Source organism: Malaya genurostris, chromosome 3 (assembly GCF_030247185.1).
Source record: "Malaya genurostris strain Urasoe2022 chromosome 3, Malgen_1.1, whole genome shotgun sequence".
NCBI lineage: Eukaryota > Metazoa > Arthropoda > Insecta > Diptera > Culicidae > Malaya > Malaya genurostris.
The window spans coordinates 202,880,645-202,893,966 of record NC_080572.1 but is presented as its reverse complement, the minus strand read 5'-3'; the positions used below and the strand labels follow the sequence as shown (position 1 = coordinate 202,893,966).

At 37.2% G+C, this 13,322-nt stretch overlaps 1 protein-coding gene across 3 annotated transcripts; it reads left to right on the top strand.

Annotated features, from left to right (window-relative positions):
* Positions 1-397: 397 nt before the first annotated feature.
* Positions 398-10,340, top strand: LOC131435422 (WD repeat domain phosphoinositide-interacting protein 2). 3 transcript variants are annotated; one of them, XM_058603286.1, is made up of 6 exons: positions 398-688; positions 1,437-1,680; positions 2,314-2,485; positions 2,552-3,294; positions 8,877-9,001; positions 9,077-10,340. In XM_058603286.1, exons 2-6 carry the CDS (start codon positions 1,613-1,615, stop codon positions 9,229-9,231), a joined length of 1,263 nt encoding a protein of 420 aa, XP_058459269.1. In that variant the 5' UTR covers positions 398-688; positions 1,437-1,612; the 3' UTR covers positions 9,232-10,340. The 3 variants fall into 3 exon arrangements, with proteins under 3 accessions (XP_058459269.1, XP_058459268.1, XP_058459270.1); XM_058603285.1 differs by lacking the exon at positions 398-688 and adding an exon at positions 700-856; XM_058603287.1 differs by lacking the exon at positions 398-688 and adding an exon at positions 705-833.
* The last annotated feature ends 2,982 nt before the right edge of the window (positions 10,341-13,322 follow it).

The following is a 13,322-nucleotide window of genomic DNA, read 5'->3' as shown; positions in this document are numbered from 1 at the left end:
ATACAATGCAAAATGCCTAAAAAAAGAGCCGCTTGTTGTGTGTCTAATGGAGGCGCTAATTTAATCGATATTGTATTTTGAGTGAATTGTCTATAAATGCCATTGTATAACCTAAAAAAATCAAGGCAATCGACTCATGAATCAGATTTTGAAAAAGGTCCCAATTTAAGTTAACTCTAATCATTCGATAAAAAATAACAACCGAAATGTTCATTCTTATGTAGGAATTAAAATAATTCACGATATCCTTTTAACCGCACAAATTGCTGTGTTGACCTAAACGTGTAGCGGTCATTATATCAATCTCCGAATGTGTTGGCGCAAATATGAATCGATCTTATTCGCCGCTTCCAATTTTTTTCGACTACTGTCAAGAAGTAATGCATGGGAAAAACAAAGAGGAAAAAAGGTTGAAAACACAAACATCGCGCATCGCAAATACGAAACGGAGAACGGGTTTTCCTATCGTCGCAAAAAGTTCTCGCTTTGAAAACGCATTATTTTTATTTTTGAAATTGATAAAAACTGGAAAAAGGAATACTAGGAAGAACTAGCATACAATTGAAGTATTACTTTTATTCGCCGTTTATGTTATCGAAAGGATTAACAAGTGAAAAAAAAATTGACTCCATTGCGAGTCCATTTTGGGAAAAGATCCTACTTCATCAGCTGTTTATCTGCAAAAGTGGTATGATATTTCACCTCGTATACGTGAGATCGTCGTCTGTTGTGAATACGATTGTTGTGCCAGCGTTTAAAACCATTTGCTGTGTAAGGATTTTATGTGATACTCGCTACCCGTTTTCAAGCCAAGCAGAATCTCAAAAAATCTGGTTAGAAACTGTTTCACTTTATGGTAAGAATACCTTTCTGATTAGGTACCAACACCACTGCAGAGCAGTCTCAGGCTCAGCTCCACAATCGCATAGTTCGTGGCCTTCAAAAATAGGGGAGCAAAACACGAGTACTAGACAGCGATGAACAAAACTGACATAAACGACATCATGGAACACTCCTATTTATACATTGAAGTGTTCATAAAACTTATGTTATGAATGTTTGCAAAATTATTTAATATAGATGAATAGATTACTCTTCAAGTCTTTTAGTATCAAAATGCACTTTCTTGGAGCGTATTGACACATTAGCAGAATAGTTTACCTTAAACAATAGCTGATCATTCTATTTTTCTATTACAATATCACTTCGCTCAATTATCGATTTTTTCTCGGTTTCATAAAATCTTACTAAAATATTTCCGAGAAAATTCAGATTATAAAATCCTTAGCACTTACGCCAGTAATGCGAAAGTTGGACTTTGTTTTGTTTAAATGTACCTCGCGTAAAATGGCGTTGTTTGAAGCGCAGGAACATACAGTCGATAGAAAAACAATAATAGCCATATAATCTTAGACATTTTCTTTCTATCCGTACAGGTGACGGTGTGTGCATTGAGCAATTAGGCAGAAATTATTGAGTAGGCGAATTTGCGCAAACCACATTTTTTTGTTATTGTTATCGATAACCACAATCATAACAAAGAAAGTAGACAAGGTTACAACTCGACGGTGCAACAAACTCCGTTATTCCGTTGTGGAAAAGAAACATCAGAATGAGTCTTTCGTCGCGTGCCGACATTGACGCGGGTGGATTTTTTGTCAATTTCAATCAGGATTGCACGTGAGTAACTCAGATTATTTTTCGTTATAAATCGTTCGATTTCTCATGGCTGAAACTGAAACATTAGTAGTTCATCTCATTCATAATTCATTGTCATTAATAAAAATAGAACAATACACGCATTGAAATGACTAAAATTCACTACGTTATTGGTGAAAATTTGGCACGACAGCTCGTAAAACTAAAAACAATTTCTGATCTGCGTGAACCTTGTCCGTCATAGAAAAATTGATCGGAAAATTTGGCCTGTTGGGAAAAGTTAGTGATGTGAAGAATAAAACCCGTGCACGTCGCTGAAGAAGAACTAATGCTGTAGCCCAAAGCGTTGAAGAAAGTCCAGGTTTGCAACACAAGTAATAAAACTAGCGAGGTTTTACGGGAAAAGTTTTCGAACTGTTTTATCGCTCGAAGAGGCGATCACAATTCGTCACTTTGCGATGATAATGATGATGATGAAAAATGATGGTCCTGTAAGCGTTGTTGAGAATACCATGTGGCTGATATTGTTTTCCATTATTAATGACAAATCTTTCTCTTTACATTGAAATAACCATCCTATCATTTCAGAAAATGCAATTTTTCTTTACATATCAAAACAACACCTTGTATTGAAACCCCCTTTATTTTTTACAGTTCTTTGGCGGTCGGCTCAAAAAGTGGTTATAGTTTGTTCTCATTGAATTCTGTCGATGCCAGTCTAGATCAGATCTACAACAGTTACGGTGAAGATATTTGCCTAGTGGAACGATTATTTAGCAGTTCTCTTGTAGCTGTCGTCTCCTTAAATGCACCCAGAAAACTTAAAGTAACTATTGATTACCTAACTTCCCATCTTAATCATAATAGAACAAACTCAATATTCTTTTAACAGGTCTGTCATTTCAAGAAAGGCACTGAAATATGCAACTACTCGTATTCGAACACAATTCTGGCCGTCAAATTGAATCGATCCCGACTGGTAGTCTGCTTGGAAGAAAGTCTGTACATTCACAACATACGGGACATGAAAGTGGTTCACACGATCCGAGACACTCCACCGAATACCACGGGGTTGTGTGCCCTGGCTTCCGATTCGGACCACTGCTACCTAGCGTACCCAGGAAGTGCCACCGTTGGGGAGGTCCAGATTTTCGACGCAGTCAATTTGCATGCCAAGACGATGATTCCCGCTCACGATTCACCGCTGGCAGCGATTGCATTTAGTCAGATGGGAACGGAAGTGGCCACTGCTAGTGAAAAGGGTACTGTGATCCGGGTGTTTTCGGTAAACGATGGCTCAAAGCTGTTCGAATTCCGTCGTGGTGTCAAACGTTGTGTATCTATCGCATCGCTAGCATTCAGCACATGTTCGAAGTATCTGTGCTGCAGCTCAAACACCGAAACGGTACACATTTTTAAACTGGAACGTAACTCCCCGGAAAGCAACGACGATCAAAGTGGCAAGGATCACTGGATGGGCTATATCAGCAAGGCGGTTTCCAGCTATCTTCCACTGGCACTGCCATCGCAAGTTACGGACGTGTTCACGCAAGGCCGGGCGTTTGCCTCCGCCGTACTTCCAGTCGCTGGGCTCAGACATTCCTGTGTGATCAACACAATTCAGAAAGCCCTGAGGTGAGTCATTTTTATAGTTAAGTTGTCAGTTAAATCATAGGATAGATCCCAATTTGTATTTGTGTTTGGTTTTCGATCAATTACATCGAAAGAGCTCCGTACGACGAATTCGTCCGAATGGAGCATGAAATTGTAATTTCCCCAGCAGTTCTTCGCAATCAATGGTGTGGCTCAATATGCTAAAAATTCGAAGAAGCTACAAGGTTTTTCTTCTGCCTTCAAGTGTTGACAGTTGAATAAGTTGACATCGATCCTCAAGGGGAAGGAAGATGAACTAAATCGGACCAGGGTTACAGACGTGTTTTCAGACAGCAGACATCTTCGGAGGTCTGTGTATTTCGACGAATAAAACCTCGAACTGTTGAGGATAATCCACACGGTATTCCGCAAACCGCTGGGCTCTCACTTGACAGTATAGCTGTCGTAGTATATGATAATAATTGCGGTTGTCAGTTTCCTTCAGATAGTATCTGTCCAGAAAATAATGCAGTATACGTTCAGTATTGTATAGTTTCGGATACGCGTCACAATGTGTTTGGTTTATAGTAGTCTTTTTATTGAACTTTTAATAACAAAGCAAAACAGATAGATCTGGCCGCACTGAACCTACCAACGTAACGCCATTACACTATTCTGAGATTCTAGTTCCGGTCTAGAGAGTGTGTGTTAGAGCTTGGAAACAAGTGTAATATGATCGGGAAAAAGCACTAAGAAGCCAGACCGGCATTCTATTGTCAATCAGCAGTGCATGCAAAATAGAAAATCACGCTCGAATAAATGTCGTGTTCAATTCAGAAACAGCGTCGTGTTTAATTCTTTTATAACATCAGAAGTGGGATTTTTTCAGCTACTATTTGTAACGAATTAATCGGTTGAATATCGAACTTTGGAAATGGCCAATCAAATGACAAAGAGCGAGTTACAAAAATGGTTGAAGGAGCACAACATCGAGTTTCGGATTACGGCCACAGTTCAACATCTGCAGATGAAAGCCAACTACACCGAGAAAACCTTCCAGACGTTCCCACTGATGACGAATTATCGGACAGAGAGGATCAATTGGATGTGGAAATCCGAATTTTGAAAAAACGAAAGAAGATATCGAATTTGCGTCGAGAGCTGGCGGCATGTGATGCTGCTCTGTGCAGACAACCTGATTTTCAAGACGTCCAGCACGCGATTGCAAAGTTTTCCAGCAGTGACGGTTTTTTCAAGCTGAAATGTATCCGACGAATGATGGATTCTGGTACGGAAGTCGAGTGATCCTTGCGTATAGACAAATCAATGCTTTCTAAGGTATCAGAACCCATTCAGCACTCCAATTGGTCAAAACTGCTGATGCAAGTAGAATACTCTCTCAATAACTCGATTCACTCGACTACTCGTTATTCTCCTTGTATGTTACTATTTGGAGCCAATCAACGCGGTCACAAAGTAGACGTTCTTTCAGAATTTTTGGATGAAACGTCTGATTCTACTTGTTCTCGAAAACTCTCGACAATGAGAGACATTGCTTCTCGCTACATTCAAAATTCACAAATGAGGAACCTAGTAGCATTCGAGAGAGGTTATAAGACCCCAAAATGTTTTTTGAGGGAGAGTTTGTTGTAATACGGAACGAAGCTTTTACCCAATGATCGATACGTTATTAGGGATGTTGAAAATGGGCGAATCTCTTAGTTGCTTATGACGGCAGCACGACTGAAACGATGGGCTGACTGGCGCGATTCGAACGATGAGTGCTCCGAATCAATAGGGCAGCACATGGTTAATAACGAGTAGAAAGCATAAGAATTGCAATTTCCGATCTTCATTTTATTAACCCCGAGCATATCGCGGGTAATCGATCTTTCTAACCCTTAGGATAAGCTATACGGATAAGTGCTGTATGATTGGATGATCGAGACGATCATTTGTCAGAATGGCCGAGTTGTAGTAGTCTTTTTATTGAACTTTAAAAAACAAAGCAAAACAGATCTGGCCGCACTGAACCTATCAACGTAACGCCATTACACTATTCTGAGATTCTAGTTCGCCAAGCCGCTGAGGTAACGCAGTCCGAGTCGTCTAATCACTAATCGGAAACGATGCCGGAAACTAGCAGAAAACATGTAATCCACGTGTTTGCCTTCTCTTTTTAGAATGAAAGCTTTTGTAGTTTTCGGCCTTTTGTGCTTCGGCTTTTTGTGATGTTCGGCCTTTTGTAATTTTCGGCCTATTGTGTTTCGGCCTTTCGTGATTCAGCCTTATGTGATTCGGCCTTTTTAGATACACTCCCATATTGATCATTCTATCGATTCCAATGAAGATTTCATCAATTTTCTCAATTCTTTATGTGTTTTTTTTGAAAATAAATTCTGTACTTCTTAAAAAATCACTCTTTGCTTTAAACTCAATTGTTTCGAAGTCAGGAAAACTTTCAACTGCAAATTTTCCCACTTATTCGGCCAATCCTTGAGACCACGTCAGTTGTTTGGTTTCCTCATCAAATTTCGTGGTACTTGCGAATTGAACGTGTTCAAAAACGCTTCGTTCATTTGGCACTGCGACACTTGCCGTGGTGAGATTCATCAAATCTGCCACCCTATCCTAATAGATGTAAACTTATTGGAATCGATACTTTGCAACGTCGCCAACGAATTCAGCAAGCATTGTTTGTCGCGAAACTGTAGAAAAAAGTGAAGGACTTTTTTGGGGAATTTTTTTAGGATCCCCAAAATTTAGTAATCCGAATTTCGAATAAAGCATTTTTTAATAAAAAAAAAAGAACAAAAAAATGATCAGGTTCAAAAATTGAAAAACAAAATGGCGGCTTGGTGGCATTTCCGTGAAATTGCTGCATTTTGACGGCCGGAAATTCAGCTTCCGCAATTTTCGATCTAGAACAAAAAGCAAAACATATTCTAATATCATATAACAGTGTGCATAAAGGTACATAAGGTTTTTTTTATTTAATTGTGATTTTCTGTAAAACGGCAGCCCTTCAAAAACAAAACCGCATTTTTTCATCACAAAATTGTTCATAAAAACAATATTCACGATTTTCAAAAACCCTTCACGTACCTCTGTGAAGATAACTATCGAGAATATTCTGTAAAATTTTTGAATCGATTGGTCAAGATTTACTTGACTTATGTTTCCGACCAGCTCAAAAAACGTGGAGTATAATAGTCGGAGTCTCGCGGTAAAACTCAAAATTAAGACGTCTAGAAATTTTTTCCACTTTTCATCTTTCGGAATATTATTTTTAGGATCATACATGACCTTTTGCAATGAAAAAAAAATCCGATTTTTTGAAAATTCTACAGTGGTGTAACCCCTTAACGGAGAGATTGATGCACCTGAGTTACGTTGTGAAGTAAACTTTCGGACACCGAATAAAACACTACGAAATGCAACTCTGCTTCAGCACAGATTCCAAAGGACTCTTTTCCGATATAATGAATCGATAGCCGCTTGTGTTCGAACGTTCACTGCAGGCGAAGATTACATCGAGTTTGGTGAACCATCTAGTCGCTTTGGTAGTAAAATTAAACGATGTGCCATTATGTTTTGACACTGATTTTTTATTTATTTTTCATGTTTTTTAATATTTAGTATTATTTTTCAAGTTATTAATTTTGTATGTATTAAACCGTTTTAAGATTCGAACTATTGTAGATGGTTTTTTCCTGTAACTGTTTTAAAAGATGGTGGTTTTTACGCCCGTATGAGAATAACAAACAAGATTCAACTCAAATGGATATTTTTTCCCACCCTATCCGTGCATTTAGATTCGTTTATCCGATGAACATAACCAAAAACAAATAAATAAAATAAATAAAAACTAGATTTTTATTGTTGGAGCAGTTAGTAGAATATTGTCACTAATAGTACCGTTGTTGTACCTTTTAAATCTACTATGTCACGTCATTACACTCTCACAAAGTCACTATTTTCACAGTCACTAGTTTCACAAAAGTGTATCAAACGTTAGAATACAGATACGTATTTCGAATATTATTTGTATTTTTCATCAGTGTATCAGGTTTTAAGATTTATTGAAAGAATGCTGCAATGTTGTTCCTTTTATATGAAACGAAAGTAGACAGATTTCCTACAACAGGTAGAAATACCTTGACAAAAAATTTTCTTCAGGGTATGAAGAGGTTAAGTGTTTTCTATGTTTGTTTGTCCCCTGTGTGTAGATAGTATTTTAAAAGCCTTGGTCTCGGTTTAATAAAGAGATAGAGTTTATTTTTGAATATTTCTATACTTTCTGCTGAATCTAATTTCCATGGATTGGAAATTTGTCTTAGGATTTTTATGTCATTGGTAGTAAGTTCAAGATCTTCGAAAAAGACATGCTCTGCTACTTTTGACTTGAAGTGATGTGTTAGTCCCTTTTCCAATTCCTTGGATGCTTTCGCTATTTCTGAGATGTGCTCCTTGAAACGAATGTCTAGTGTTCTCTTCGTTTGTCTGATGTATATTTTATCGCAATGAGAACACGAGATTTTTTATACCACATACTTTTTCAAGTTTTCTGTAGGATCTTTTGTAGAACCTAGTAAAGTTTTCAATTGGTAGTTTATACTTTTAAATATTAAATAGTTAATTTATAGTTTTTAATGGGTGTGAAATATTTTGATTGAAGTTCACCGATATTCTTTTTAAATTTTCGGAATGGACGATCAAAGTTGTAAGTGATTGTTTTTTCAACAGTCTTAACTTTTTATCGAAAATGGGTTGAATTGTATGCTCTGGACTCAGTGTTTGGTATAACACGGTCCGTATTGGTTGGCTTACTATATATTTCGAAAGTTAAGAATTTTGCCTCCCTGACAATGAGAATATCTAAAAAGGGTAAACTGTTGTCTTTCTCTTCCTCAAAGGCGAATTTAATTTTTTATGTAAATCATTAATTATTTCTAAGAAGTTTGATATATCGTTGCGTTTAATGATGCAAAATATATCATCAACGTATCTCCACTAGCGATTAGGTCATAATCCCTGTTTATTTAAAAGTTCTTCGAGCGGACCCCTTGTAATTGTTTATAAAATTCACCTCTGAATTTGAAATAATTTACTTCCATGCAAAGCCGAGTTAGGGTAAGGTAAGACCTTACTTTGCTTTTCCATAAACTACTATTTTTTTGTTGAAGTAACCAATCTTCCAACAGATTTATTGAGTCATTCACCAAGACACTTGGGAATAAAGCGGTTAGATCGAAAAATACCATCATTTCGTCATCTTCAATTGCGCCTGACTTCTGAATTTTTTTGGCATAGATTGGAATTATAATACAGATACGTATTTCAAATATTAATCATATTCTTCATCAGTGTATTTTATTGAACAAATGCTGCAATGTTGTTCCTTTTATATGAAACGGAAGTAAGTGGATTCTCAAACACCAGGTAGAAATACCTTGAAAAAAAATTGTTTAGGGTGTTGACTGTTGAAAATTTCAAAACGTGGCGATCAAAAAAATGAAAAACATTTTCTAAACTGCATTCATCTTATGGATTATTTCAATGTTATGAGAAAGTTGCCATTTCAATACTAGGTTTGTTAAAATAATTTTTTTATATCTTTTCAGACTCTTGGTCGCTTCACAAGATGGCTACCTGTACGTGTATCAGTTGCCCCTGGAGGGAGGTGAATGCCAACTTATCAAAAAGCACGATCTCAGAAGCATTGAACCCATGAATACCGTTCGACCAGGTAGATTCAAATATTATACCTAAACACTGAGAAATTCGATCTAAGCATCATGGTTTTATTTTTTTTCTTTTATAGAATCATTACCGATTGGGGTTCCGACGACTTCACCCACGGGTGGCACCAGTTACGCGGCTACAGTCAAGGGCGGCTCGGTTCCAACCGTGACACCGACGAGCGGTGCTTCGAACATCACAACCGGCTCCAACGAAGACGAACAGCACCAGCAATGAAATGGTACTATTGTTTCTTTTCAGTAATACAGGTTTTCGGCGAAAGATGGACTATGAGAGAGTGGATTATATGGACCGATTGACGATGACGTGTGAGCGTGTGATGTTGATGATTATACCCAAAAAGTGAAATAATCATTCAGATCGGGGATGAGTTAACATATCTATGTTGTTCGGATCCTGATCGCATACGCTGCGTTTCTTCACCCTTCGTAGGATTCGGAAACATTACATCTTGAATAGCATAAGCTATGGGCAGCATGTAGTGTGTGGGTGTTATTTCATTTAAATGGGGTATTTATATTTTTTTAAATATGGAATATTAATATTAATTTCATGTAATAAATCTTTTATTATAGTTTTTATCTTATATGAACATTATGGTTTTATTTTATTCATCACATTTTCAAAGATTTTTCAATAAGTAAATCAAACAGATATATTATTTACATGCATGATGGATAGTGTCAAACATTATCTGCTAATAGTTTCATATGACTGATGCCGACGTTGTGAAAGCAAATGTAAAAAATAATTATAAGGGTTCAGTTACTCTTTTATGACACAAGGCAGTAGAAAATTTAGACGAATTAAGTTGCATTGTATTCAAAACTGATAAAACTGACATTGGCCATGCTAAAAAAGAACATCAATTAATAGTATGTTAACGCTGATTGTCACAGAATGTCAACCAAATCGATGTTTCGTGGACAAGCATCATTGGAAATTTTACAGAACTTTCGATAAAATTATTTTTGTTCTTAATTGGTTGTTTTTCCAAGTAACAATACATGTCTCATTTTACAGAAAAGAAAGAAAACTTTATACCTACTCTTGAAGAAGAATTAAAAGTTCAACAAAAAAAAAACTTTAATTATCTTCGGTGGGATTACTTTATTTTCTTACATTACGTCTTTTATTTAGCTCCGGCTTTAACTACAGCGAGTCGTACGCCGGGGGGATAGTTCTGGACAAATACCTACTTATTGCGGGGTACTTGTTGAGAAAATAGTATTACAAATCAATTCAAAATTGTAGCTGCCACTTGTATGTTGCGGAAATAAGTAACTGTAACTGATAAATAAATTAATATTTCAGTCAAATTTAAACCAACATCATTTTTTTGTGGCGGTCTCCTTATGATGACTACTTGTGAACAGTATTATTTATATGTTTCGATTATAGATACAGGTCTTAACCTTGCAGTTGTTTGCCTTTCGAGTCCAAGAAATTCAAATTTACAAGCCTGTAAATCTAAAGAATCACTTTCAAGGTCTATTGTTCTATTAGCGATCATACGCGGAACTGTGCCGGACCGGAAATGTTTGAATGGACCTGAACAGCATATTCAAAAACATTTCGGACTAGGATGCATTAGAGTGCCTATAACCAGATTGACGACAGCTGTTCGTTTGGAATGACAGTTCTGTTCCAAACGAGCAAACGACCTGTCAAATACAATGCAAAGCTAACGAAACTGCCAACACTTCGAATTAAAAGTTTTGAATTGTTGCCAACATCACGGATGAGGAGTCGTTACTCTGGTTATAGGCACTCTAGGATGCATTAAATAGTTTACAGTGACTAGCAATCATTGAAGTCAGCAGTATTTTTTCCAGAAATTCTAGTATTGTAAGTGCCTTCGCTGATTGAATATGATCCAAGGAGTTATGTATGTTGTCCAATATCACACCAAATTCGAGAATATAACTCACTATTTTATTTGCATAACTTTGTTCAAAACAAAACACTCCATAATTTTAGGTGACCTTATGTTATAATCAGTGGCGTACCGGGGAAATTTGGTGCCCGGAGTAAAATGAGTTTTGCTGAACTGCTTATCCGGGAAGATGACTTGGACAATAAAAAAGGTCAAGTATAAATTTGCCGCCCCTACAAACGTTGCACCCGGGGCGAGTGCCCTAAGGGGAGGCCCCTTAGATACGCCACTGGTTATATTTGATGAAGTTTCCTTCCGAATCGAGTTAGAAAAACTTAACGTATAGATTAGATGCGCTACAGGAATTTTCGATTTTTGGAATCAAAGCAAATCATCCTCAGGAGCCAGGTCATAAAAACAAAGACTAAGATTCGTGCGAAAAATCGTATGGGCCCATACTACGCTCCTGCAAAAAATGACACAAAATATACTCTCAATTTTCTCGCAGTTCTAGCAGGCTGAACCGATTTTAACAAACATATACCGTTTTCGTTTATTGATCAGAGCAGTCCGAAAGCTGACCCAGAGTCGCCCAAACAACGTTTGATATGTTTGTTTTAGCAACCTGAGGTCGCTCTGGATCGGACTCCAATCGCGTAGTTTCGCTCTGAAAATTTTCTCGGGTCGCACCACGCATCCAGCCGAGTTTGTTTATTTTTTCTTTTTTTCATGAGTTGTTGTTTAGGGCGCGTACCACGTGTTCGATTTACTCGGAGTCAGAGTAGCCCGCGTCTAGGTTCAAAAACGAAAACGGTAATAGATTCAAATGAAGTGTTTTACGTACCCACAAAACGTTACAGAGTTTTGGTTCCGAAATTATCACCATGAGTGGAATAATTTTGATTTCACGAGTATTAGTTTTTGGTAAAAAATACTATTTAGGATACATCGGTTATCAGTTCCCGGTTCCGAAAGTACCGGAAAACGTGATCCGTCATTCAGATTGACGAAGCGAAAAACGGGAAATTTTTTTATGAATATTGGCTCAAAATCGATTCAATTTTTAGATTATGTCAGTTAATGGCTAAACGAACCGTTTTCGGTTTTACCGGCTACCAGTTCTCGGTTTTGGAAGTAGCGTTTACAAAATTCCCGGGTTGGCGGCTCAATGTGTAGGGCACTGGTCTTACGAATCAGTTGTCGTATGTTCGAGCCCCGACCTGGAAGGATTCGTAGTGTCAGTAGAATCGTAGCACCAGCCATGCAATGGTTCTGTACACTCTGAATCGGCTGCGAAGTCAGTTGCAACAGAAGATCAAATTCCACTACAGGAATGTAATACCAAGGCTTCGCTTTTTTGAGTACGAAATACCAAAGCGAATGTTTTTTTTATCCTCTCAACGGAATGCATGGTCGTATGGTTTTAACCCTTAATTGCATTGAGTCCCAAATATGGGACACACATTTCAAAAAAATCTACAAAGCGTAGTAATGTATATTTTTCACCGATTACATGATGTTCCATATTTGGGACGCATTCTCAACTCACAAAAAAAGTTTCATAGGATTCCCTTCATATCGAGGGAAGTTAGCGACATCTACCTGACACAAAACGAAATTTTTCGATTTCCGTGATTTTCAGATAATTTAATGCACAATGTCCCATATATGGGACAGACTGTTTTTTCACCTTTGAAGGGATAGTTTTGTTGGGGGATTTTTTTAGTAATTTTCCCGTGTTCTGGACCACTTAAACTATCGAAAAAAAATTTCCGGCTGGTTTTGAAAAATCATGCAATAGAGGGTAAATATTGCTGTTGAATTTTATCCAAAATCTACTTCCGGCTTCGGAACTACAAACATTTCAAACCGTCATTTGGAGCGACAATAAAAACGATGGAAGAAATTCTTGTAATATTGTCTGTTCAAAAAATCTTTCGATTTATGGGTTACGATAGTTTATGTCCAAACAAAAAATCTTGTTTTAATTCAAGATTCGATTAAATGATTTTCGAAGAATACCATAGTAATATTGATAAGAGTGGGTAATATAAGAAAGGCATCACATCACACCACTAGGTAGATCAAAAACATGTTTTGGCAGTAACATCACATTTCCAAAAACTATTGCTGTTTTGACATTTGCAAGGATTGTCGAACGAATACCCAAACTCAAAAACAAATGGCGGGGAGGTCACCAGGAAGAAACCGCTTCAAGGGATTCAGAATAAAATTTTGAATATGATTTTGAAGCGTCCTCCCTGTCTTAGTACAAATGAGTTACACAGACTCACAAATATAGAACCATTAGATGTAGTATCACATAATATTATTCCGACAAAAATCGACGCAAGCAAATTCCAACAAAAATCGATGCAATCTTCAATAGAATCGATTCGCTCTCTGTATTAGTTGGTAAGTGAGTACATAC